This window comes from Triticum aestivum, chromosome 4A (assembly GCF_018294505.1).
Source record: "Triticum aestivum cultivar Chinese Spring chromosome 4A, IWGSC CS RefSeq v2.1, whole genome shotgun sequence".
NCBI lineage: Eukaryota > Viridiplantae > Streptophyta > Magnoliopsida > Poales > Poaceae > Triticum > Triticum aestivum.
The window spans coordinates 13,666,662-13,694,171 of NC_057803.1; the positions used below are offsets into that span (position 1 = coordinate 13,666,662).

General features: G+C 44.5%; 2 protein-coding genes across 3 annotated transcripts; both read right to left on the bottom strand.

Annotated features, from left to right (window-relative positions):
- Positions 1 to 452: 452 nt before the first annotated feature.
- On the bottom strand, positions 453 to 3,784 carry LOC123081582 (major facilitator superfamily domain-containing protein 12). 2 transcript variants are annotated; one of them, XM_044504139.1, is made up of 10 exons: positions 3,597 to 3,784; positions 2,870 to 3,082; positions 2,716 to 2,785; positions 2,401 to 2,597; positions 2,209 to 2,284; positions 1,933 to 2,016; positions 1,767 to 1,846; positions 1,544 to 1,670; positions 1,337 to 1,396; positions 453 to 1,250 (listed from the first exon to the last, which is right to left on the bottom strand). In XM_044504139.1, the coding sequence occupies exons 2-10, from the start codon at positions 3,034 to 3,036 to the stop codon at positions 708 to 710; spliced, it is 1,404 nt and encodes a 467-aa protein (XP_044360074.1). In that variant the 5' UTR covers positions 3,037 to 3,082; positions 3,597 to 3,784; the 3' UTR covers positions 453 to 707. The 2 variants fall into 2 exon arrangements, with proteins under 2 accessions (XP_044360074.1, XP_044360073.1); XM_044504138.1 differs by lacking the exon at positions 3,597 to 3,784 and having other exon boundaries at positions 2,870 to 3,280.
- Positions 3,785 to 11,063: 7,279 nt separating this feature from the next.
- Positions 11,064 to 24,352, bottom strand: LOC123084800 (F-box/kelch-repeat protein At1g55270). The gene is made up of 2 exons (XM_044506312.1): positions 24,001 to 24,352; positions 11,064 to 12,981 (listed from the first exon to the last, which is right to left on the bottom strand). The coding sequence occupies exons 1-2, from the start codon at positions 24,001 to 24,003 to the stop codon at positions 11,731 to 11,733; spliced, it is 1,254 nt and encodes a 417-aa protein (XP_044362247.1). The 5' UTR covers positions 24,004 to 24,352; the 3' UTR covers positions 11,064 to 11,730.
- Positions 24,353 to 27,510: the final 3,158 nt, after the last annotated feature.

A 27,510-nucleotide genomic window follows, 5' to 3' on the forward strand; every position in this document is an offset into this window, starting at 1 on the left:
GGCGTATCCACCGACGGCCTGGGCAGAGCGGCGCGAGCGGTAAGAATTGGTTAGGTGATGGGTTAGTGGGTAGGTTAGGGATGGGTTAGTGGTTTGTTAGGATTAGATGGGCCACTGTCCACAGGGCCCGCGTGGTTAGATTAGCCTAACTAGTTGCATTTAGTATGTGTTTCTCAGAAAAAAATGTAATTAGTATGTTCATTAGAAACTTGAGAAATTTTACCAACACTGACATACGGGCCCCATATGTCATAACGGTCAATCTAACGGAGTTGACTACTGTGCCATGTCATCGCCTACGTGTGGGCCAACCCTGTCATAATCATGTTTAATTTCGGCCACGCAATCACTAGTGTTTTTGAGAAAAAATTAGTTAAAAAGTGATAGTTTTTGGCACAAATTTGTCAAGTGGTACTTTATAGGCACGATTTGACGAGATGTGGTAGTTTTTCGTTAAATACTCCTGAATTTTATTATGCGCCTGAAACTTCACTCAAAATTGGAGCTGGGACTGTCTGATGGTATGTGATAAACAACTGACGAGCATCTTCCCAAATCTAATTGAAAAGAGCTGCATTACACGATTACCACCGGCATGTCGACGATGATAGCACATCTTATCTTACCTTCCTTTTTCAAATCTAATTGAAAAAGGATCAGCATTTCCCAAATTCTTTCCCACATACGAACAGAGGGCGGGAACTGATTCAGACGAGGAGCGGAGCTTCCAGCGCGCCGGCGGCGGCGGAAGCCCTGGCCCTCCGGTCGGCGCGGGCAACGTCGTCGTCCTGCAGCCTGAGGGTGGAGGCGACGACGATGGCGAGGATGGCGAAGCAGGCCGGGATGAGCCCGGTGCCGTACCTGCTGACGGTGTTGAGCCCCCGTTCCTCGCCGCAGCTGGAGGCGACGTCGTAGGACTCGAGCACGAAGAGCGCGAGGCCGCAGGACATCTTGTCGAGGAAGCTGAGGGAGCCGTAGACGAAGGCGCAGCCGTTGAGGTCCTCGCCGACCAGCGCGCTCTCCAGCCCGATGGTGGTCACCATGACCAGCGCGTTGGCGGCGCCGATGACCACGGCCAGCGGGTACATGAGGTTGTGCATCTGGCTCGGGAGGAGGAACACCGCCGCGCCGGAGATCACCCACAGCGTCGCCCCGATCGTCAGCAGCGACTTGAGCCGCCGGCTGTTCCACCTCATCTCCTGGAGCACCACGGAGACCAAGAAGCTGCAGCAGAATATGATGGCCGGAATCTGCAGAAACCCGTCGTCAAAGATCAAACGCTTGAACCAAGAAGATCACGGTACTCAAATTGGTGGTGATGAACTGAAGAACTTACGGTGGCTTTGGAGTATTCGTTCATCTTCAGATCTCTGGTGACGTAGAACGCGATGAGCGACTGCAAACCACAGAACAATAGTGTTCATAATCCAAGTTCATCACACCATGATGCCGAAGCAAATCTTCAGAAATCAAATTCCACCAGAAATGATCTTCACCAAGAACATCTAGCCTAGGGCGATTAGAGAGCAGGGTGTAAGTTAACCTGAGAGACGTTGGTGATCAATCTGGCAAGCATGTAGAGGAGGGCGACTTGGTAGTAGAGGGTCTTGTTGAACCAGTAGCTCCACGCGATCCGAGCCCGTTTCTTGCAGTTAGGCTCGCACTTCAAGCTGCAAGCAACACCATAAGAAAATTTTCTTTCAGAAAACACTGTTTATGTGCACATTCTGAACTGCTATTTTTTCAGTCTCAGCAAGTCAGCATACGTGGGCTCTTCCGTTCCAGCGTGGAACAGCACGAGGAAGCAGCACCCCACGAAGATGGACACGTACGCGATCCACTTGTACTGCGGGCGAAGATAAAATCACGGTGAATCGTTTGCTCACAAGCTACTGTTATGTTAGAACTCAAAGCTGATTTGGAGAAGGTTACCTGAACAACAATGTCCGCACATGTCTTTGCCTTCACTATTCCAAAGACTGCCAACGCGATGCCATATAGACCAAGATTAGCCACCTGTAATTTGTCACACTCACTCACTGTCAGCATATTTTTGTTTCAGGGTCACGTTGTGACAGGTATATACATAATAGAGATCATAGAACAGGCAAGCATGTTGGCACGAGATGAGGCAGTGGCGTGAAGCAAAGAGAAAGCAGACAAGTCAAGAAAGATGGCCGTGCGTGCATGGTCGTAGGAAGGACTCACCATGGTGGAAGCGTTTCTGCAGCTCGCCATGGCCACCCGGCTCGTGGGGTTGGATGTCATGCAGTTCACCATCGACCTGAAAGGCAGAAGGATTGGGAACACAACCAAATATCAGTAATGTTCAAAACACTTGTCAGATTGTAAAATGTTCGTCAGTCAAAGTTTGGAGGCAAAGCAAGGACGTTTGCTCACATGTGGGAGACCTGCGTGGCCGCCCAGCCGATGTTAAAGACGGCGGCGAAGAAGCTGTAGCCGATGGTCCTGACGAGGTAGGAGTCGGTGCCCAGGATGGTGCAGAGGAGGCACCCGCCGAAGACCGAGGAGAAGGAGATGCCGACGAGGACCGAGCCCCCGATGTGCCACAGCTTGAAGCGCCCGAACCGGTCGATCTGCGGGAGGTGATCAAACAGCACACGTTGTTCAGGCGCCATTGTTCATGGAATCATGGTTCTCACTGTCGAGCGGCAAGAACACGAAGTTTCGATCGAGTTGGATTGATTTCTGTACCATCTCCCCGGCGACGATGGTCATCAGCCCATCCGCGACCTGGCCTGAGAGCATCACGATCGCTGCGTCCCTGCAAGGCATGAACGATCAGGTCAGGGTCAGAAGATATTTATGCTGATGAAAATGGCTGCATTGGTTACTGCAGCAGTAGTACCTTGGGGCGAGGCCGATCTCTTGGAGGAAGAGGAGGAGGTAGGTGAACCAGCAGGCGGAGGTGATGTCGTTGAGCATGTGGCCGACGCCGTAGGACAGCACGGGCCACCGCCCCAGCGGCTCGGCGACCTCCACCTCCTCCTCCGCGCCGCACTTGCCATCAGCCATGGCTCGGTTCGGAACCTCTGCTACGAACCAAGATTCTGAATCACCCCTGCGAAAACCAAAGCCGAAGCTGTGTCATCTACTACTGCAGCTGCTAGTCGCCCACAGACCAGACCAGACCAGACGAGAGCAGGCGTTATTTAAAGGCGCTTCAGCGGAAGAGCTAGCTTTGGAAGGGAGGGATTCGTGTGGCACGGAAGTTTCGGCGGGGTTCGAGGGCGTGAATTTGGGGAGTAATTAAAATGTTGCTGGAATAACAAGGCAAGAAGTAGTACTAGTTCGCATAGCTGTAACCGATATTATGACAATAAGGAAGGAAAGTGGTTCGCAGCAGCGCGACACACACAATGAACGAATGGACCGTAAACAGTCGGCCTCAACCCAACCCGTCCCTGAATCCCAGCAGCGAACTCGCATCTTTCTAAGAAAAAACTTCCCGGAGAGAGAGGACGAATCAAAGACAGAACCAAAGCATTCGTCGAAGGAACGAACGAGCCATGGCGGGGCCTGAGGAGGCGCCGCGCGCGCAAGAGGGGGGAACAAGAGCGGCCGCGGGCACGTACCGGGCGCCTCCGACGTCGGCCGGGAGCGAGAGGTGGAGGCGGCCGGCGAGGCGAATGATGGCTTGGTCCGATGAGCAGGCAGGCGGTGGTATTTATAGGACGTAGCTGGCGAGGCGAGCGAGTGGGGGGAAGGGGGGCCCCGACCTGGGGTGGGGAAGGAGGGCGACGGCGCGGTCGACGCCGCCCGCGCGCGGTCGTCAGTGCCGCCACAGGACAAAGACGATGCGATTTCTTTAGGTTTTTCCTCCGCCTTCCTTTTTTTTCTTACTGGAAACGGGCCGTTCAGACTCCGGGCCGGCGTTTCGGCCTTTTTTACCCCGGCTGCATGGATGGTCAAGCAGTGTTAATTCCTTTCTTTCTCTACACTTACAGTATTAATTATGTCTTTGTTTGGGGTTCTTCTTCTCTTCTTTTTTTTTCAAGGGTTGTTTGGGGCTGTTCTTGGAGTCTTGGACTCTCTCCCGCGCTTGCTTGCTTCCTGATCCATGGCGCCAGTCGGACACAAGCAAAGCTTGCGTGCCTTTGGGACCGGCTGCCATTCATCAATGCAAAAGATTTGTTGTATATCTACTAGTACCTATTGTATATCATCATCATTCATAATAATCATAAATACAGTACTACTCCCTCCGTTTTTATTTACTCCGCCTATTAGTTTTGGTCAAAGTTAAGCTTTACAAACTTTGACAAAGTTTACAGACAAAAATATTAACATATACAACAACGAATCAATACCATTAGATTCGTCGTTGAATGTACTTCCACGTCATATAGATTTGTTATGCTAAATATTTGTATTCTTTTCTGTAAATTTGGTCAAACTTTACAAAGTTTGACTTTAGTCAACTCTAATATGGGGAGTAAGTAAAAACGGACGGAGTATATGTTTTGGCCAAGAACGAACAATACACTGCTTGGACAGCTATTGAACCCAATCCTAAGAAAGAATCATGCACTGCATGTGGTGATGTCACCGCTTGTGTCATTGGCAAATTAATAGCAAGCTCGGCAAAATTGTTTTTTCATGGGTTTCCATGAATAGCTAAACCGCTAGAATACGAAAACATACTACTGCATGGCACTTTGCTATTTGGTTTATGGATGGAATTCGATCCGAGTGTGGAGCAAAATGAATAGCCTGATTTCCGTTACGTATCATACGATGAACAAAGTGACACGAGACGACTATCGTCGGCATAGTGTGTCGTTGATGTATTGACATGTACGAATTAGTTAGGTGAATCAACATGCATGGATCCAATTGTGTGTGAAAAGGCATTGGTACGAGTAGATCGCAAAGGCCCATATAAGCATGCTTGGATGGTGGCCATGGCGAAGTTCGTAGCTACTACAACGGTGCTTGGTTGTGGAAGAACTTCGGCGATGGCCTCCGGGTTATGGGTTGGTAGTCAAGTGCGAGATGACGCTTAACCAAACAAGACATGTAGGTATGCAACAGGACCAGGTGCAAAACACGCTTGGTGTTGTGTAAGCACAATATACATATACATCCAATGTATTATATGTGTGCAAGCGGTGTATCGTGTGATGGAAGCAAAATTTATATCTCGGTGCCACATCATTTTTTAGTCGTGTCATGGACGGATCTAGTGGTGGTGCCATGGGTGCCGTGACACTCCCTATTAAAATGCAAAATGGTCTATAATATATAGTTAACACTAGAGATTGTGGTTATGTTTAAATCAAATGGTACTATTTATATTGTATTTTTTTTCACAAAATTGAGCATGTGTATTATAGTTATGTTGTCTATACACCAAATATGTAAATTGAGGTAACCTTGGTGCTAAAATTCTAGGCCCGCACTATATCTATGGCATCCTTCTAATGGACAATTATGGTACTCAATCCAAAAAAGTATCATTTATTGCATGCAGTGACATCATCTCTTATGTCATCGATGAATTAACAACAAGCTTAGCAATTTTAATGCGTTTCCATAAATAGCTAAATTTTAGAATAAGATTTACATATGGCAGTTTGCTTGTCTATACAATGTATGTAAATTGTGGCACCTAAAATTCTAGGCCCACCACTATATCTGATATGGCATACTTCTATGGACAACTATTGAACCCTATCTAAAAAAAACCCGTATTGCATGCAGTAACATCATCGCTTATGTCATTAATGAATTAATAACAAGCTTAGTAAGCTAAGAATAAGATTTACGTATGGCAAACTGCCTTTTGCTTATACATGAAATTCTATCTGAGCGTGGAAAAAATAAACAATTTCATTTCTATTACATATCATAAGATATAAAAGTGACACAATACGAATATCGCTAGCATAGCATGCTTTCGATGTATTAACATGTGTGGTTCAGTTATGCATGGATTCAATTGTATGAAAAAGACATTAGCTTCGGTGGAATAAAGACCCATAGAAGTAAACCTGGGCAAACGTCGGGCCGGGCCGGGTTTCGGGCCGGGCTTGTAAAAGTCCGACCTTCATTTCTCAAGCCCGAGCCCGGCCCGAAGCCCGAAATACTCCCTGATTTCAAGCCCGAGCCCGGCCCGAACTCAAGCCCGAAGCCCGAAAGCCCGGCCCGAACGGTGTTTTGTAGTACGTGTACGTGCAAGCCCGGCCCGAAGCCCGAAAGCCTGGCCCGAAAAAGAGAAAAAGAGAAGCTCGAGCCCGGCCCGAACTACCTTTCAGGTTGCAAAACAAAGCCCGAGCCCGGCCCGAGTGTCAAGCCCGGCCCGGCCCGGCCCGGGTTTTTCGGGCCGGGCTCGGGCTGGGTCGTCGGGCCGGGTCGTCGGGCCGGGCTGCCCATGCCCGGGTTTACATAGAAGTATGTTTGGATGGACAGTCACTGGCGAAGTTTGTATAACTACGGCGAGAGACAATGATGGTTCATATGGAAGACCATTATCAGTGGCTTCTAGGGTTTGGATTGCTACATGTAGAAGAACTTTGTCAGTTGCTTCCAGGGTTTGGATTGCGAATCAAGTGCAAGATAACATAGACCTAGCAAGACAAGTATACGTGCACCAGGACTAGGTGCAAAACATGCATGACATGTAGGCACAATATGTGGACTTTTCTAGTGTGATATGTGTACAAGTGGCGTAACATATGAAGGAAGCAAACCCTTGTCGTGACTGCAGCTGTAAATATTAGAGTCGATAAATAATGTCAAGTGTGTAATAAGTTGCTTCGGTGCTACAAGCATAAGCCCTAGGAAACAACAATTGCATGATCAAAACAAGTTGATTATGGTTGAGCAAGCAACATGAATGCTTTTAGAATGTTTTGAACTTTTTACTATACCTTCATAATTCCTTTTTGAGAAACCCCTAGAATATAATACATATGAACCTAAAGAGATCATATGGATTTGAATCTTTCATCACCATAGGCGAATGTGTGAAATAGCGTAAACAATACGAGTGCAACTAGAAAAGAAGCTATGATGAGAGAGAGACCAGAAAATGTCAAGTATGCAACATGGTTGTACTTCTACTACAAATATAGGTTTGGAGAGAACAAACCCTCATCAAAGTTAGTGAGAAAGAATTTAATGACATTTCTTCAATAAGCTAAACTGGTCAAAGTTGCCTTGCAATTGTGAAACGACATAGACATCTAGTCTAAGATGAAAAAGGCATAATACATCCAACGAAGAGATGGGTGGATAAAGAGTTCACTAGGTTCAAATAGGAGGTTAGCTCTTGGTCAAAATAACCTCAAATTGGTAAGATTCAAAAAAAATGGAGGAGCGAGAGTGGAGCAAGATTGAGAGGGAACAGTAAAATATTCATCAATCTTTTGTATGTCCATCTTTATTGTAACAACCCAATGCACTTAATGAAAATATCACTATCAAAGTATGGACATGTTTCATGAGAAACACATTTTTGCTACATTCTGAACTATAGTTTACCGTATGATATTTTTCAAGAAAATATAAATATAATAATACACCTGCTAGTTGTATATCTACTCGAGGCCAAATGAATAGTTGCATGGATGTTGGGCAGCCAACTCGGACGAGACTTTGGGTTCTCGCCTCTTTCAGAAGTTCTGTGAGGGGCTTTGGTCTTTCTTTCTTTATTTTATTTTTATAGAGATTTATTAAAATATCATTTGAAAACTAAAAGCGATCTCTAATGCTCGTATATTGAACAATTGCATCAAGAAGAAGAGAGATTGTCCAGATAAGGAGGGAAACCGGGTAAAAAAACAATACACCTCTTGGTTAATTAAGGAAAATCTAACTTCAACCTCTCCATAGAAATTAGGATCGCTGGTAAAAATAACTTGTACATCAAGGTATATTAAAATGATGGTACACGGACGGTTGGCATTAAATGTGAAAGTGTGCAAACATTGCACACTTTCACATTTATATTAAGACCCTATGTAGAATGAAATCTTAAGATACTTTCACGTTTACTTGAATTGAAGGCAAAAGATTTGTCACATCGATTAATTAAGTAGAAGAGAATTGCCAAGCTACAACAATTGCATGAAAACCGTTACAAACTTGACCACGTGCTTATCACTACTAAAGCATGAATCCTCGAGGCCGGCCGACAAACGGTCCCAACAAACTACAACCACAAACGCCAAACACATGGGTCACAACACGACAAAACAATGTGGTGAAACAAATAGTAAATAGGTATGATGCCTTTGAGGACTTGTGACAATAGAAAAGAGGTGAAAGTGAAATGAGGTGCTAGTTTTTTTTTTAGAAAAAGAGGATACCCCTGGCCTCTGCATCAGAAAGATGCATGCAGCCCCTTTATTAAGGAGGATTACCCCCGGTCCAGAATAAGCTCGCTCAGAGCTCAAGAAGTAATCAAAAAAGTAAAAGAAAGTTAATCCTAAGTTCTGAGAAAACAAGAAATGATATGTCTTTAACAGAAATTTGAGCATGTGCTTGTTACTATGTATGTTAATTTCGTTAGCTATATACTGGCAGTTTCATACCAGCATGTGCATTGCAAGCTAGCGGTAACTCGTCAATCAGTTAAGCAGAGCCACCGGTAAAAAACTAGTTCAAACAATAGAACAGAAGGATACCTTGTGTCCCAACAGAGTTACAAGCATTGTTAATTTCACCTCTCTCTTTTTTTGAAAAATCACCCGGGGGGAGCTAGCTCTCCACCTGAATATATTTCTCAAATTTGTAACCCAGCGTTTGCCTGATTACAAAGGTGAATTACACGAGGAGGCGGACTGTTTGTGCTCTTTCTTCATCCGGTGCGTCCAAAGCATGAGGTCGTCAATGATTCGCTTAAGGGTGAAGATACTGTGCTGATTTTGTTGCTTGAAAGTCATAGCGTTTGTAGAGTCCATATCTTCCACAGGGTAAATTCACCTTTCATTCAGTAAAAACAAAATCACTGTAGCTGGTCAGCAAAACAATGTGAATTCAAGAACAGACTTCATGCCCTGAAGTCGTATACAGATCTTGGTAGATCTCTGATCAAGTCATGCGTGCATGGCAAAAGTTGGTCATCCAGGACACCAGGAGCTACCATAGCCGCCTCTGCTTGCCTGCCAGTCGTGAATCATGAACGTATTAGGTGGTAAGACCACCTTTAACTGAGCTTCGTCGGCGCCGTCTCGCTAAAAAGGTGACCAAACTGGCCTATCAGACTAGCAGACACCAATAATTCTTCAGCACTAGTAGCTCTCATGTGATGTAAGATTCCCTATATACGCCGCGCAAAGTTTATTTTTTGGGACTTTACAGGGTGCATGAAAATCAGAGTTCTTTAGCAGGAAATTTGTGTGGGTAGGTAATATGGGTTAGTTTTAAAACTGTGTCAAGTTGTCAGCCACATGGGCCAAGCAAGCATCCAAACTCTTTCATGTTTAAAGAGTACAGAGATGTCTCCATCCGAAGGACGAAGTAGATTTGGCAGTGTCAGGTTTCTTCCTATATACAGTAATATATTCCTCTTTTTCATTTTTGAGAATCATATTGTATTTCTCTTGATCACATTATTAGCAGCCCCTGGTATGGCATCCCCTTGACCACTGGTGCAGGGGCTTAGCAGCCCATGGTCTTGACTAGCGTGCAAATGGAAGGTCGGATATGCGCGGATCATCGACATAAAAATACTATCAGCAGTTCGTCATCGCAGTTGTCTTCATCATCTCTTTCGTCCTGTCTAATGATCGTCAAGCAACCGATAAGCATAACCATAAATTGACTGAGTCATCGGTACTTTTTTTTTGTAAAGTTGAGTGCCTTCAATATAACTTCATTTAGCCATCAAGAGAAACGCCTAAAAAGGGGGCGTTAAGGTGGTGCTGGATGTTTGGTGCGGACTCTGGACCTGGGCTCGTGTTGTAACATGCTGGCCTGCCCGGTCCAAGTTGGTAGTGGGCTGGGGGGCTGTTGCGAAAGCTTCGGCCTCTCTGTCCCTGAAGTGACAGGCACCGCGTTAGGCTGGTTTCACAGAGCAGCGCTCACTGTCCGCTTCCAACGGTGGAAGGTTAACAGGCCGCTGCACCATGGGCCCGTTCTGGTTCGGAGTCCTTCCATAACAGACCACCATCTTTTTTGTTTTTTTTTAATTTATTAATGGAAAATTCGGTGGCTCAGTCACGTATGTTTTTTATTTTTCATTCATTTAATGAAAAATATTTTACTGGGCTCAATCTCTCATATGCTTCCATTTGTATTCTTCTAATGAAAATTATTTTACTGAGCTCAAATCTCATATGTTTCCATTTTTATTCTTCCAATGAAAATTATTTTACCAGGCTCAATCTCTCATATGCTTCCATTTATATTCTTCTGATGAAAATTATTTTACTGAGCTCAAATCTCATATGTTTCCATTTTGATTCTTCCAATGAAAATTATTTTACCAGGCTCAATCTCTCATATGCTTCCATTTATATTCTTCTGATGAAAATTATTTTACTGAGCTCAAATCTCATATGTTTCCATTTTGATTCTTCCAATGAAAATTATTTTACCAGGCTCAATCTCTCATATGCTTCCATTTATATTCTTCTGATGAAAATTATTTTACTGAGCTCAAATCTCATATGTTTCCATTTTGATTCTTCCAATGAAAATTATTTTACCAGGCTCAATCTCTCATATGCTTCCATTTATATTCTTCTAATGAAAATTATTTTACTGAGCTCAAATCTCATATGTTTCCATTTTGATTCTTCTAATGAAAATTACTTCAGTGAGCTCAAATCTCATATGTTTCCATCCGCAAAAAAAAAATTCTCATATGTTTCCATTTGTATCCATCTAATGAGAATTACTCTACTGGCTCATCTCTTCATCAGTGGAGGGATACCATGCACTGCACCACTGTCCCAGGTCATTCCATAACCAAAATTTCTTTTATTCCACCCTTTCAATTCTATTTTTTGTAAATAATAAAACAAACATAGATTCCTTGGATACATGATATTAGTAATTGCATCAGCTGATCACTGCAAAGATTGCAACTCATACATGAAATATCTATGACAATCTTTTCCATTCAGAATATATAGCCACATTGCATCCACTTGCAGATGCCAAAAGTTCCCAGCCAAGAAGGAATTCCAAAGCATAAACATAGAATTAGGGTGTGATTTGGTTTGTGCCCAAATCATCAAGCCAAACTTGTTGCCAACGTTGGCTAGCCAAATTTGGGGTAGCATTGGTTTTGGCACAAACCAAACACTGTTATTCCATTTCTTACATTTCAAGTCTATATAGTCTGCTGCTACAATACATATGCCAAATAGGAATAAAACCACATCCATGGACATGAGGGTGAAGTGCAATTTCTGCTGCCTATCGCCAGCAGCATCGGCTAACCAAAATCCTAAAGTGTCAGCTCAGAAAGATCACGGGTGCTTCCGGATACACCGTTGGTGCTACGGAAGGTTCTTGTTCGTCTCACGATGACAACCATTGCTCTGGCCCCCTCTTTGATAAACATCAAGCAACTTGGTTGACACCTCAGAGAATTTTGCGGTAACATGATGCCTTCCCCCCCCCCCCCCCTGGGGTACTGTCGTCCTGGCATCCATATTTCAGCTTCTAATCAAGGGCTTTCTTTCAAAATCTGATTATCTTTCTGACAACAATTAAATACATTTGAACATGTATCCACTTGACAGACAGACACATTCAAACTTGGAGCACTTGGCAATGGATAATGTGGGTCTTTAAATGACGCCCTGCAATTGTTGCCCACAAGTTTGCCATGAAAGACCTGTGCTGGCCCTTCCGGGCAAAACTCTCCCACATGCGGGCACTGTCAATCTCAATAACTGTTGTTGGGTCACAGACATCAACAAGGGTGATGCCCATGTTATTACGGATAACACAGATCTTTCCATCCAGTGAGACCAAAGCCACAGCTTCAAAAGACCGTGAGCTGCCCAGATGGCGTCGACTGTCCATGAACCTTGTCCACAATCCCTTGTCCCCATCATAAACTCTTAGCTTGCAGGCATCCCGACAATCCACTGAATAAAGACGACCGTTAAATGAAATGCTTGGATTCCGTAAGCCTGCAACCAGTTCATTACCAGTGGTTGACCACATGTTGGATGTTGGCAGATAGACCTCGCTCACAATCTGCCGGTGAGAATCAAATCCTTTTAGGAACCACTTGCCATCATATACAACTCCAATGAAAGGCACCATTCCTATGCTCATTTCAGTAATGCAAGACCATCTATTCCTGTTCGGATTGTAAACCTCTGCAGACCTTAGAGTTCTCTGTATCCCTTCACACTCCCCACCAGCAACATAGAGGCAGTTGGTTATTACACAAGAACCAAAGAAATGCCGCTTCCGTAGCATATCTGGGGCCCGGTGCCATTTGTTTGTCCGAGTATTGTAAAATACAACACGCCTCATAGAACCTCGCACTGAGTCTTTGCCACCAAATAAGTACAAATAGCAGCCACTGAGAACAGCGCAACCAAATCCCACGGCTTCCGAATACTCTGGCGGTACTGGAGGAAGTGACTTCCAGAGCTGGTGCACCGGGTCAAAGGCATGCCAAGATATTTTCTGATCACGATCCCTTTTGAAGACATAAACCCATTCTTCTGCCATGCCAAATTTCTTCCGCAGTGAGTAATAATAATTACCAGATAAAAGTCGGCTCCATCTTTTACAGACTAAACGAAGATTAGGGTGCTCCACTCGAGGAACCCGTATCAGACATGAAATAGCCAGGTCATCAGGAAGTCCAGGCAGAAGTGGCGCCTGAGTTCGGCACCTCTCCTTGCGTGAGCTCCTTGACTTGCGCTTGTTCGGTTTGACATCAGGTTGCATGCACAGTCTAGCACCAGGGACGAACTTTCTAGCATTGACAACAGTTTTAAGGCCTCCATCTACCCTGCAGTAGCAGGACACAGATTCTACCTGCAGACACATTGACCAATCATATAAGATGCTTTTATTCATCTGAATGTAGAATGACAAAAGTATATGAAACAAAACCAAAGGGAGTTATCATTTTATCTATGTATTATCATTTATCAAGGATACAAACACAACTTGTCCACTAGCAAAATATCCGTCGAAATAACACTTGGTACCGGAAGAGTGACCATGTTCAGACTCACCATTAATTGTTGTTTATCATATGAAACAGAAGGAACAGATCAGTCATCTGTATTGAAATAAAATCGGCAATAACCTATGGATACAAGATCAAGTGAATGTGACTTGGCTTAGAACTTAGAACACAGGAATATTCTTTTTCCATTGAAACTCCGCATGAGCAAAGAAAAAATAGAACATTTTACAAACAGAAACATGATAAAAAAAAAGGAATTAGCACTCGAATTACATTAGTACAGGAGCATTTAGCACCTACTGTTTGAACTGGATTCTAAAATTAGAACAGGCTTGTTTTGGCTTTCGCTGCGATCACTGATCCTAACTGATAAAGATACACTCGGTAAGCTCCTTCAGCCACACACAAATGCATCAGACACAACTATTCCATGCGAAGAAGACCATGCAGAAAAGAGATGAAATTACCACAATTATGTGTACTGCTCATATGATATTTCCAAGTCACTAACCAAAGGATTAGCACTTGTACAGTATCTCTAAGATTAAAGCAAAACTAACATGCCATTAAAATAATTTCACAGAAATAAAGGATCAGCCACCTCCATGGTTACTACCTTGACTCCGGACTCCAGAAACAACCAGAAGCCCATATCCAAACTCAAATCACAAAAATGAACATAATTTTGACCACACACTTGGAAGAAAAAAACTCTATGCCCAAAAATGCCTTAATCAGTTGCAAGACCATAAGTATGAACCAAACCTAGAGCAATGATCCTAACTCAACATGCATACAAAATTCTCAAGTAATACTGCTTCTGACTGAGAAAATAGCACTTAAACATCATCTATAAGCTTAAAGCAACACTAACTATAACCCAAATAATTTCACAAAACAAAAAGAGAAGTATACCGGTCTCTTTATCACAAATGTGTAATGCTCATATAAGATTTCCATGTAATAGTGTTTCTTTCTTTTAAACCAAAGAAGTGGAACTTGCACAATATCTCTAAGCTAAAAGCAACACTAACATGTCACTAAAATAGCACCTCCATAGTTACCTTGAAACCCAAAATCACAAACAACCCGGAGGACCAAGATTCGAACTGAAATAACAAAAATGAACATAATTTTGACTGCACCCTTGGAAGATAATAACTCTAAGCCAAAAAAAATATCCTTGATCAATTGTAAGATCATAAGTTCGAACCAAAAGCATCGACTCCAGAGAATAACCCTAAGTCAATGTACATACGAAATTCTCATGCAATGCGGCTGTTTCTAACCGAGAAAGTGGCACTTGCATATCATCTTTAAGCTTAAAGCAACACTAAAATGTAACCCAAATGATTTCCCAAAACAAAAAAGGAAAAGGATACCAGTCTGCCCGTCAATAATTTGAACGCAAACTCCAAAAACAAACCTTAAGGGCCCCGATTCAAACCCAAATCACACACACATAAAAAGCAGAAAATATCCTGGATCATTTGCAAGATCATAACTTCCAACTGAACACGGCAACTTCTAAGAATTAATCCTGGAGAAAGAGCAGTGCTTGAGGCTCAAGGTTTTCAAGTCGATGAGTCGACAAGTCGTTCTGGGGTAGGGGAGGAGCAGGCCTGCAGCAGCCGGCGGCAACCAGGGGAGGAGCAGACCGGCAGCCGCAGCAACTAGGGGAGGAGCAGACCAGCAGCAGCAGCAACCAGGGGAGGAGCAGACCAGCTTGCGGCGGCGCCGGCCAAGAGAGAGGGTTGCAGGAGAGGTTTGGGCGGGGGAGTGGACTGGGCGATCTAGGTTTCCAGGGGGGATTGGGCAAGCTAATAAGAAAACAATATGACAGGTGGGGCCAATTTGACTCGTTCGACTCAAAAACCATGACTAGTCGATTGAGTCACTTAATGAACGTATACAGGTTGTGGTATTCAGCAATCAATTTCCCAGTCTTCCATTGTGGTATTAACACTTAATGAACGTATACAGGTTTGTAAAAAAATCAAAGCATTAGAAGCTCCTACAATGATACTACAACTTTGGGGCGGGGGGGGGGGGGGGGGGGGGGTCTAAGAGTGGTTCCTGTTTTGGAAGGAGAACAGGGGTTGGGAAGGAGGGGCTTGAATTCTATGTGAACAATTCCTCTATTCATTAAAAGATTAAGCAATCAATTTGCCGGTCTTCTTCTTACTATCCATCGTGGTATTACCACTTAATGAATGTATACAAGTTTTTTAACAAATCAAAGGATTAGAAGCTCCTACATTGACACTACAACAGGGCAAGGGGCGCGGGGGGGGGGGGGGGGGGGGGGGTGGTCTTCAATTTTGTGTGAACCATTGTATTTATTCAAAATTTAAGCTATTAATTTTTTTTTCATTCGCCAACCTTCTTTCTAGTGTCTATTGTGTTATTACCATTTAATGAGCGTATACAGGTTTGGAAGCAAATTACAAGTGTGGATCATCGTTGTAATCTTCAATTATGTGTAAACCAATACTTACATATCCAGCTTAACTCGATCCAAACAAAAGAGGTTTGCTCGACTATAAAATTCCATTGGACCTAACCTCTCCCAACACAATGGCAACTCTAGCCCTCATCACTCCATCGCAGCCTCCAAACTCTTGAAAAAACGAACCCTAGCCAACCGGCTACTACAGTGTTCTCCTTCAAAACCACACCACCCAAAGAACGATCCTTACTTGGGGGGTGGGGGGGCTAGTCAAGACTCATGGTCGACTGGTCGACATGAGTTACCAGGGGAGGAGCACACGTGCAGCAGCCGGCGGCAACCAAGGGAGGAGCAGACCAGCTTTCAGCGGCGCCAGCCGGCAGGATTGTGGGGCGGCGGCACCGGCCAAGAGAGGGTCACAGGAGAAGTTTGGTTGGAAGGGGGGAGGAGACTGGGCGATCTAGGTCTCCAGGGGGGATTGGGCAAGCAAATAGAAAAAAAATATGACAGGTGGGGCCAATTTGACTCGTTCGACTCAAAAACCACGACTAGTCGATTGAGTCGCTCAACTCAGCCAACTAGTCAAGTCGACATGTTGAGTCGACCTGCCAGTTGCGACTCGTCGACTAGTCGTGACTAGTCGTTCGACTCAAAAACAGTGCTAAGGCTAAACAAAGATCGGCCCTCACAAGTAATCTGAGCATACGAGTTATACTGGCAAGTGGATTCACTTTCTCTGTGCGCTTAATCCATGTCAAGATTAAGCAAAATCTCCGATCGATCCACCCAATTATACCTCAATGAGTGGAGGTACTCTCACAGCCTCTCTATAACAAAACCCCAAAATAGATACAGAAGGATTTGATCTGAAACCAGTAGTAATCCCCGCGGCCAAATGTGCGTGAGGTTTAGTCTAAGAGTGGTTCCGGTTTTGGAAGGAGAACAGGGGTTGGGAAGGAAGGGCTTGAATTCTATGTGAACAATTGCTCTATTCATTAAAAGGTTAAGCAATCAATTTGCCCGTCTTCTTCTTACTATCCATTGTGGCATTACCACTTAATGAATGTATACAAGTTTTTTAACAATTCAAAGGATTAGAAGCTCCTACATTGATACTACAACTAGGCGAGGGGGGGGGGGTCTTCAATTTTGTGTGAACCATTGCTTTTATTCAAAATGTTAAGCTATTAATTTTTTTTTCATTCGCCAACCTTCTTTCTAGTGTCTATTGTGTTATTACCATTTAATGAGCGTATACAGGTTTGGAAGCAAATTACAAGTGTGGATCATCTTTGTAATCTTCAATTCTGTGTAAACCAATACTTACATATCCAGCTTAACTCGATCCAAACAAAAGAGGAGGTTTGCTCGACTATAAAATTCCATTGGACCTAACCTCTCCCAACACAATGCCAACTCTCGCCGTCATCACTCCATCGCAGCATCCAAACTCCTGAAAAAACGAACCCTAGCCAGCCAGCTACCGCAGTGTTCTCCTTCGGAAACACACCACCCAATGTACGATCCTTACTTGGGGGTGGGGGGCTAGTCAAGACTCATGGTCGACTAGTCGACATGAGTTACCAGGGGAGAAGCACACATGCACCAGTCGGCGGCAACCAGGGGAGGAGCAGACCAGCTTGCAGCGGCGCCAACCGGCAGGATTGTGGGGCGGCGGCACTGGCCAAGAGAGGGTCACAGGAGAAGTTTGGTTGGAAGGGGGAGGGGACTGGGCGATCTAGGTCTCCTGGGGGGATTGGGCAAATAGAAAAAAAATATGACAGGTGGGGCCAATTTGACTCGTTTGACTCAAAACCCCACGACAAGTCGATTGAGCCGCTCAACTCAGCCAACTAGTCAAGTCGACATGTTGAGTCGACCTGCCAGTTGCGACTCGTCGAGTAGTCACGACTGGTCGTTCGACTCAAAAACAGTGCTGAGGCTAAACAAAGATCGGCCCTCACAAGTAATCTGAGCATACGAGTTATACTGGCAAGTGGATTCACTTTCTCTCTATGCGCTTAATCCATGTCAAGATTAAGCAAAATCTCTGATCGATCCATCCAATTATACCTCAAGGAGTGGAGGAACTTTCACAACCTCTCTATAACAAAACGCCAAAATAGATACAGAAGGATTTGATCTAAAACCAGTAGTAATCCCCGCGGCCAAATGTGCATGAGGTTTAGTCTAAGAGTGGTTCCTGTTTTGGAAGGAGAACAGGGGTTGGGAAGGAGGGGCTTGAATTCTATGTGAACAATTGCTCTATTCATCAAAAGATTAAACAATCAATTTGTCATTCTTCTTCTTACTATCCATTGTGGTATTACCACTTAATGAATGTATACAAGTTTTTTAACAAATCGAAGGATTAGAAGCTCCTACATTGATACTACAACTGAGCGAGGGAGGGGGGTCTTCAATTTTGTGTGAACCATTGCTTTTATTCAAAATGTTAAGCTATTAATTTTTTTCATTCGCCAACCTATTTTCTAGTGTCTATTGTGTTATTACCATTTAATGAGCGTATACAGGTATGGAAGTAAATTACAAGTGTGGATCATCGTTGTAATCTTCAATTCTGGGTAAACCAATACTTACATATATCAAGCTTAACTCGATCCAAACAAAAGAGGTTTGCCCGACTATAAAATTCCATTGGACCTAACCTCTCCCAACACAATGCCAACTCTCGCCCTCATCAGTCCATCGCAGCATCCAAAAACCTAAAAAACAAACCCTAGCCAGCCGGCTACTACAGTGTTCTCCTTCGAAAACACACCACCCAAAGAACGATCCCTACTTGGGGGGTGGGGGGGCTAGTCAAGACTAATGGTCGACTAGTCGACATGAGTTACCAGGGGAGGAACACACATGCAACAGCTGGCGGCAACCAAGGGAGGAGCAGACCGGCCTGCAGCGGCGCCAGCCGGCAGGATTGTGGGGCGGCGGCCCTGGCCTGGAGAGGGTCACGGGAGAAGTTGGGTTGGAAGGGGGGAGGGGACTCGGCGATCTAGGTCCCCAGGGGGATTGGGCAAGCAAATAGAAAAAAATATGACAAGTCGGGTCAATTTGACTCGTTTGACTCAAAAACCACCTTTGGTGAAGGCTGGAGCTGCAGATCCAATCCGCCCCCACCTCCTCTCACGCAGCTTCTCCCCCTCAGGCGGATTCTCCCCCTCCTCTCCAGCAAAACCTCCTCTTCGGAAGATCCTCCTCAGCTCCTCTCCAGGAAAGCATTGGTTTTACCTCCTCCCACTACCAAATTCTACTCTATTCTACTACTTAGAACCCTCAAGGCATCAACTTGCCGCTTAAGCGGTGAGCGCCCCCCCCCCCAGCGACTTACCTCGCCTTACCGGCATAAAAGCATTGGTTGTTGGTTGTTTATTTAGAAATAGGAAAGGCACTCAAGAGGATTTTGTCTAGTATGGAGTCAGGAGATGATGCTAGTAATGTTCCTCCTACTGTCTGAACATCATGTGTTTTTGCTATGGTGTGAACTTCTATTTTAGATACTATTTCAATTACCTAAACTATGTTTCCTATTTTCCTGTGCATATTATTCAGAAGGAGCTAGATTCTAAGGAATTTATAAAAAAACACTTAATTGCGGTTAAACTACGCTTAAGCGCTCAATGCTCTGAGTTGTGGATTCCAATTCGCTTACCCTTACCGACTTTTTGAACACTGATGAATATATACATGTTCATAAACAAATTCAAAGATTAGAAGCTCCTACATTCTACTTACTATTGTGGTAGTAACATTTATTTAGCATATACTGATTTGCAAGCAAATTACAGGTGCTACATTTAATGACAATATGCAGGTTTGTAAACAAACTAAAAGATTAGAAGCTCCTACATTTATACTACAACCAGGGTGGGAGTTCCTGAATTATGTGTGAACCATTGCTTTTATTCGAAATCTCAAGGTATTAATTATTTAATTCGCCAACCTTCTTTGGGGTGTCTATTGTGTTAATACCATTTAACGCTATTAGTGTCTATTGTGTTACCATTTCATGAGTGTATACAGGTTTGGAAGCAAATTAGAAGTGCAAATCTTCTTTGTAGTCTTCATTCTCTGTGAACCAATAATTAAATATCCAACTTAACTCAATTCAAACAAAAGAGGTTTGCTCGGCTATAAAACCCATTGTACCTCCCCTCTTCCGACCCAATGCGAACTCAAACCCTCGTCGATCAAGCGCGGCCTCCAAACTCCTGAACGAACAAACATGGCCTCTATCAAACCCTAGTCAGACAGCTACTATAGCGTTCTCCTTTGAAAACACATTACTCAACCTAAACCAAGTAGAATACAGTGTCCTGCCCTGCCACCCAAAGAACGATCCTTATCGAAGGATCCTGGCTACAGAGCACGTGAGAGGATCGTTACCTCCCCTTAAAACCAAAGTGCTTTGCAAAGGTGTGAGGACTTCTCCTTACTGGAATTGCTTTTATTTGAAATATTAAACTACAATTAAATTGCCAATATTGTTTCCATTTTTATTGTGGTATTACCATTTAGCCAATGGATGTCTACAAAAAATAAAAGTTTTAAACCTCCCAAGCTCATAGAATTTGCCTATCTTCTTTCTAGTATCGATTACAGTATTACCATTTAATGACTGTCAATGCTCAAGAAAGCGTTATTAGGCGGCGCTTAATCGTGCTTAAGCACTAAGTAGGCGCTTAATCGTGCTTAAGCACTAAGTAATGGCCTAACGCCTCGCCTCTACCATAAGCACAGAATTTAGCATTGAGCTAAATTAAGCGTGCTTTAGCGGCCAATTTAGCACTAACCGCAAGCCGAGTGTGTTGCACGCTATTATGCTAGGGGAAAAGCATTGGGGTCAGTCAGGCGGGAGGGAAAAGGAGGGGTATAAAGGGCTAGGCCAAAATTGGCAAGTTCGGCTAGGGTTAGAACGAACGGAAGCCAGGAAAGGAGAGGTTGTTGCGGCCGCAGTTGCCCCTGTCTGATTCCACTGGCAGCTGCTTTCCTCCTCGGCAGCCAGCGGCAACTCCGAGTCGCAAGGCTCCCTGGTCCTCCTCGACGTCTACACCAATCAGTTCAGGTGAGGACCGACCGATTCCTTCCTCTCCTCTCCTCCTCTTTTGTTCTTCAATTCCTCCTCCCCTCCTCCTCTCCCTCTTCTCTTGTGTAGAAGTGCTCCTCTTCCTCCTCTGCTCTCTCTTGTTCTCTCTTACTCAATTGCTCCTCCCATTTAGACATTTAGTCATCGGTTAATTCCAGCAACAATTGTTGGCATTGTTTTAAGGTGTCCCTAAGGCATCGCCTAGGCGATGCTTAGGCGTCAGACGCTCCCAGGTCACAAGTCATCGGCCTTTCCTTAGACACATGCTTCAGGTGTCTGACTTAGGTCATAGGGCGTCCAAGTCGTCCGCCTAGGCTCCAATCTGCCTGCCTTAGGCATATCTGGATGCCTCGGGCAGGGGCTTCAGGCGGGAAATAAAGTCTTGGGCGGGAACGAAGGGAGGGGACCAAAGGCTCTCGCGCGCCAACAGTTACGAACAGGGGAATCGGAGAGATCGAACCAGTTTTCCCCCACCTGGACCTTTGGTGGCGGCTGGAGCTGCAGATCCAATCCGCTCCCACCTCCTCTCCCGCAGCTTGTCCCCCTCCTCTCAAGCGGATACTCCCCGTCATCTCTAACAGATCCTACTCCCCCTCCTCTCCTGCAGCTTCTCCCCTCCTCTCCGGCAGATCCTCCTCGGCTTCTCTTCAGGACAGCATTGGTTTTACCTCCTCCCGCTACTAAATTCTACTCAATTCTGCTGCTTAGAACCCTCTAAGGCGTCGCCTTGACTTATACCATAGCGCTTAGGCGGTGAGGACACCGCCCTCCCCCCCCCCCCCCAGCGCCTTGCCTCGCCCTACCCCCTTAAAAACATTAGTTGTTGGTTGTTTACTTAGGAATAGCATAGGCACTCAAGAGGAATTTGTCTAGTATGCAGTCGGAGATGATGCTTGCTACTGTTGGACATGTGTTTGAGCTATTGTGTGAACTTCTATTTTAGATACTATTTCAATTACCTATGCTATGTTTCCTATTTTTCATGTGCATATTATTCAGAAGGAGCTAGATTCTAACGAATTTATAAAAAAAAACAGTTAATTGCGGTTACGCTACGCTTAAGCGCTCAATGCTCTGAGTTGTGGCATTGCAATTCGCTTACGCTTACCGATTTTTTTGAACATTGATGAATATATGCATGTTTGTAAACAAATTAAAAGATTAGAAGCTCCTGCATTCTAGTTTCTATTGTGGTATTAATATTTAATGAGCATATACTGATTTGGAAGCAAATTACAAGTGCTACCATATAATGACAATGTGCAGGTTCGTAAACGAAGTAAAAGATTAGAAGCTCCTACATTGACTCAACCGGGGTGGGGGTTCCTGGATTATGTGTGAACATTGCTTTTCTTCGAAATATGAAGGTATTAATTATTTAATTCGCCAACCTTCTTTGGAGTGTCTATTGTGTCAATACCATTTAACGGTATTAGTGTCTACTGTGTTACCATTTAATGAGCATATACAAATTTGGAAGCAAATTAGAAGTGCAGATCTTCCTTGTAGCCTTCATTCTCTGTGAACCAATAATTACATATCCAACTTAATTCAAACAAAAGAGGTTTGCTCGGCTAAAAAAAACAATGTACCCCCCCCCCCCCACTCTCCTAACCCAATGCGAACTCAAACCCTCATCAATCAAGCGCAGCCTCCGAACTCCTGAACAAACAAACATGGCATGAACTATCCCTAGTCGGTCGGCTACTACAGTGTTCTCCTTCCGAAACACATTACTCATACTGAACCGAATAGAATACAGTGCCCTGCCATGTGACCCAGAGAACGATCCTTACCGAGGAATCCCGGCTGGAGAGCACATGCGAGGGTCATTACCTCCCCTTAAAACCAAAGCGCTTTGCAAAGGTGTGAGGACTTCTGCTTTCTGCTGTTAACCTCCTAATCTGATATAATATATTTATCTTCTTTCAAGTATCTATTACGGTATTAACATCTAATGAATGTAAACAGGTTTGTAAACAAATTAAAAACCATAGCTCCTACATTGATACTACAACTTTGGGGGTGTCTTGAATTCTGTGTGAACCATTGCTTTCATTCAAATCATTAAGCTATTAATTATTTGATTCGTCAATCATCTTTTGAGTGTCTATTGTGGTATTACCATTTAATGGTTTTGAAGCAAATTACAAGTGCAGATCTTCTTTGTGGTCTTCAATTCTGTGGGAACCAATACTTACATATCCAACTTAACTCAAACTGAACAAAAGAGGTTTGCTTGGTTATAAAACCCAGTGGACCTCTTCTCTCCCAACCCAATGCCAACTCACACCCTCGTCACTCTAGCGCAGCCTCCAATCTCCTGAACGAACAAACATGGCATGAACGATCAAACCCTAGCCGGTCGGCTACTACAACATTCTCCTTAGGAAACGCATTACTCAGCCTAGACCGAGTGATACATGGTTTGTTGTGGCTGGCTAGCTAACGTTCGATGGAAAAGAGCACTAGAAAACATCAAAGCACTAGTCATTTTGTCTAATTGGGCCATGCAGCCAGCTACTTGGGCCTTAGCCAGCACCCAGCGACGCACACTGGTCAGCCCCACTGCCCAACCACCAGTGCCGCACCAGGCCAGTGCGCCACGAACCGATTGAGCCAGGCAGCCAGCCCCTCAAAAAAAAAAAGCCAGCCCCAGAAAGCAACTCACGCCACGAACCAAAGGGGAAGCGGCTAGCAGAAGCAAAGGGGCAGAGTTATATTTTTCTGAATTTTAGTAGCATTTCAAAATAGCTTGCAGTCTGCAGTGTAGTGATTGGTGGCATTTTAATGTTGTGAATCGCATGTTCCACAAAACAATTTAGGGATTAGTGTAGGCACTGTTAGTGTGTATGGAGACTACTTTGAATCTGCATCGATTTTTTTTGTTTTAGAGTCCGCCCCACCTCAAAAATAAAATATCGTCCTCCGCCATTGGACACAGGGGCATAGTCTTATACACTAGTATATGTAACATCTAATCTTATTCTGTAAATGTTTGTGCCAAACCGAAATAACAAGAGCTGGAAACATAGAAAATGCACCTTACACAAGATCGCTAAAGCTGGAAACGTGGAAAATGCACCTTACATTTTCCATATGATGGCTTGCCATAACCCATAAGCATTGTGATAATATGAAAGCAAGCGTTCAAAAGCGGAGTCACAATCTCAAATCTACCAAGTTCTTCATCCTACAGCAAAACCTAGCGTTCAAAGGGGGATTTTACTCCCACTTTGGCGTAGTAACCAACCCAGTTGCTGCCCAAATTCAGCGGCCATGGTAAGAAAGAGAGGACAAGGAGCTCACCATGGCTAAGGAGGGCCGTCGGGTAGCGGGGGGGCAGCCACCGACAGAGAGGGCCGCCGCCCGCGTAGATCTGCCGGGGGCCGTGGGAACGCGCAAGGAAGCCGCGTTGACCGTGGATCTGGTCCTGAGGGAGGACGGGGTGGCCGGGCGTCGTCGTCGGAGGGAGGTGGCCGTCGCTGGAGAGTCGGCTGAGGGACGCGGAGCTAGAGGGGAAGCAGGGAGGCGTCGCCGACCGGGAGAAGGCGCGGCCACACGGGGAGGCGCTCGGACAGGGCAAGCTCCCAAGTTCTACCGGGGGCTAGTGTTGGCGCTGACACATGTTTTTTCCGGAGATGGTCAGCGGCTCCCAACTGATCGAGAGAATAAATTAGCTCCCCCCACGAACAATATCACACTTTAGATTTAGTTTACGGTTTTTTAACACTAGATTTATGCTGTGTGTTTTTCTAGATGAGATCTATGCTGTGTTGACTTGTACTAGCTGCTATGTGTGATTAGTCAAACAGAAGAAGTAGACAAAAGGTCAAAGAAAATCAAATTGTTTGAGCTTCTACCAGGGGAAATAAGCGGTAACCAAAAAGAAGTCGAAACTTTTGGCTAGATTATTTCTGAACCCCATTTCACGCTTCTGGCGATGTTTGTTCGGTGGGAGGAGACGTTTCCGTCGACTATGAAGGCGTCTGTGATGACTTCGAAGATATCAAAATATTTTGTCGGTTCAGTCTCTCGGAGGTGTTCATAAAGATAGGAGTATGCATGCATGCGTTCATAGGGGTGTATGTATACGTGTATGTATGAATGTCTATCTCTATATTGTGTTCAAAAAAGATTCTAATTAAGTGATACCCGCCACCCTTTTCCTGATTCGGGATCCATTTTATGCTCAAAATACCACAACACCCTTCACCTCGACCTAGCTTGTCGCTACTCTCCTTGCTCCTTTGTTTTCTCTGTTCGCTACTAGATGAACCATTACGCCCATGACGCAAAACCAAATATAGCTGAGAAAGAAGGATAATGTGACCCATTGGGCCGATGCAGTCATGGTCGGTCCTCGGAGCAACGGCTTAGGAGCCAGAGAATGGTTTGCCTGGAGGTGCGTCCTGGGCACCGTGCTATTGCTTTGGATATTTCTTGTGTAGGGACGGGGCCGCAGAGCCCAGGCAGGTCCTTTGTAGAGCGTTGTTTCGAGCAAGGATGTCGATTCAATTTCGGGTACATCGGGTAGATTTTTGTGTAGGGCAACTATATGGATTATAAAGGTAGCATATATTTACACATTATACTAATGCTTTCTTATTGACCTTTCATGGACTCCACCATCCTGTAGAAGATCTTGCAAGTGACTAGTTCCCCCTCCTTCTTGTCCTCGACGACTGGCGGAGCTAGGAAGAAAGTCTAGGGGGGCAAATGGTAAAACTGGCAGACCTGAGGGGGCCAAATACTAAATTTATACTCATCTAAACCCTCTAAAAAAATTCCTTCACACTTTTTGCTTAGGCTGAGGGGGGCACAGCACCCCCAGGAGCACACATAGCTCCGCCACTGTCCTCGACGTTGCTGATGTGGTACTGATGCAGCACCAGTATCTTCTTCAAACACGTCTGTCGGTCATTGGCCTTCAACGCTAGGTTCTTGACAGTCTTTTGTGATGTTGTTTGCACACTATGGTCATGTGTATCTTGTGAGGCTTTATGGTTCCATTTTTGTACATGTTAGAAGGACGAAAGAAGAAACACTTGCTGATACGTCCCAAGCATATATATATATATTTTTTGATTGTTTTATGTTATTATATTATCACTTTTGAATATTTTTATAACATTTTATATTATTTTTCCGGACTAATTTACTAATTAAGTGCCCAGAGTGGTCCTTATTTTTTGCATGTTTTTGACTTCTTAGAAAATCAATATCTACATATGTCAAAAAATCATCAGGATTTAATATGATTTTTTTTCCACGGCACTAGGAGTCCTGAAAGTGTCGAGACCTGTCAGGGGTAGACACGGGTGATGTCTACTACACAACCTTCTTCTTGTAGACGTTGTTGGGCCTCCAAGTGCAGAGGTTTATAGGACAGTAGCAAATTTTCCTCAAGTGAATGACCTAAGGTTTATCAATCCATAGGAGGCGTAGGATGAAGATGGTCTCTCTCAAGCAACCCTGCAACCAAATAACAAAAAGTCTCTTGTGTCCCCAACACACCCAATACAATGGTAAATTGTATAGGTGCACTAGTTTGGCGAAGAGATGGTGATACAAGTGGTATATGGATGGTAGATAAAGGTTTTTGTAATCTGAAAATATAAAAACAGCAAGGTAACTAATGATAAAAGTGAGCACAAACGGTATTGCAATGCTAGGAAACAAGGCCTAGGGTTCATACTTTCACTAGTGCAAGTCCTCTCAACAATAATAACACAATTGGATCATATAACTATCCCTCAACATGCAACAAAGAGTCACTCCAAAGTCACTAATAACGGAGAACAAACGAAAAGATTATGGTAGGGTACGAAACCACCTCAAAGTTATTCTTTCCCATCAATCCGTTGGGCTATTCCTATAAGTGTCACAAACAGCCCTAGAGTTCATACTAGAATAACACCTTAAGACACAAATCAACCAAAACCCTAATGTCACCTAGATACTCCAATGTCACCTCAAGTATCCGTGGGTATGATTATACGATATGCATCACACAATCTCAGATTCATCTATTCAAACCAACACATAGAACCTCAAAGAGTGCCCCAAAGTTTCTACAGGAGAATCATGACGAAAACGTGTGCCAACCCCTATGCATAGGTTCATGGGCGGAACCCGCAAGTTGATCACCAAAACATACATCAAGTGAATCACGTGATATCCCATTGTCACCACAGATACGCACGACATGACATTCATCAAGTGTTCTCAAATCTTTAAAGACTCAATCCGATAAGATAACTTCAAAGGGGAAACTCAATCCATTATAAGAGAGTAGAGGGGGGAAACATCATAAGATCCAACTATAATAGCAAAGCTCGCGATACATTAAGATCGTATCACCTCAAGAACATGAGAGAGAGAGAGAGATCAAACACATAGCTACTGGTACGTACCCTCAGCCCCGAGGGAGAACTACTCTCTCCTCGTCATGGAGAGCACCGGGATGATGAAGATGGCCACCGGAGTGGGATTCCCCCTCCGGCAGGGTGCCAGAACAGGTCTAGATTGGCTTTCGGTGGCTACGGAGACTTCTGGCGGTGGAACTCCCGATCTATTGTGCTCCCAGATCGTTTTAGGGTATATGGAGATATATAGGCGGAAGAAGTACGTCAGAGGAGCCACGAGGGGCCCACGAGGGTGGAGGGCGCGCCCAGGGGGGTGGGCACGCCCCCCTACCTCGTGGCTTCCTCGAAGCTTCCTTGACGTGGACTCCAAGTCTCCCGGGTTGCTTTCCTTCCAAAAATAAGTTTCATGAAGTTTCAGGTCAATTGGACTCCGTTTGATTTTCCTTTTCTG

What these genes read in the sequence shown, in the direction of transcription:
- LOC123081582 (XM_044504139.1), bottom strand. Translation starts at nt 3,036, where the DNA reads ATGGCTGATGGCAAGTGCGGCGCGGAGGAGGAGGTGGAGGTCGCCGAG. An exon ending in GCAGAAACGCTTCCACCATG is followed by an intron (nt 2,017 to 2,208) that starts GTGAGTCCTTCC and finishes GACAAATTACAG; the next exon opens with GTGGCTAATCTTGGTCTATA. An exon ending in ACGAATACTCCAAAGCCACC is followed by an intron (nt 1,251 to 1,336) that starts GTAAGTTCTTCA and finishes GGGTTTCTGCAG; the next exon opens with ATTCCGGCCATCATATTCTG.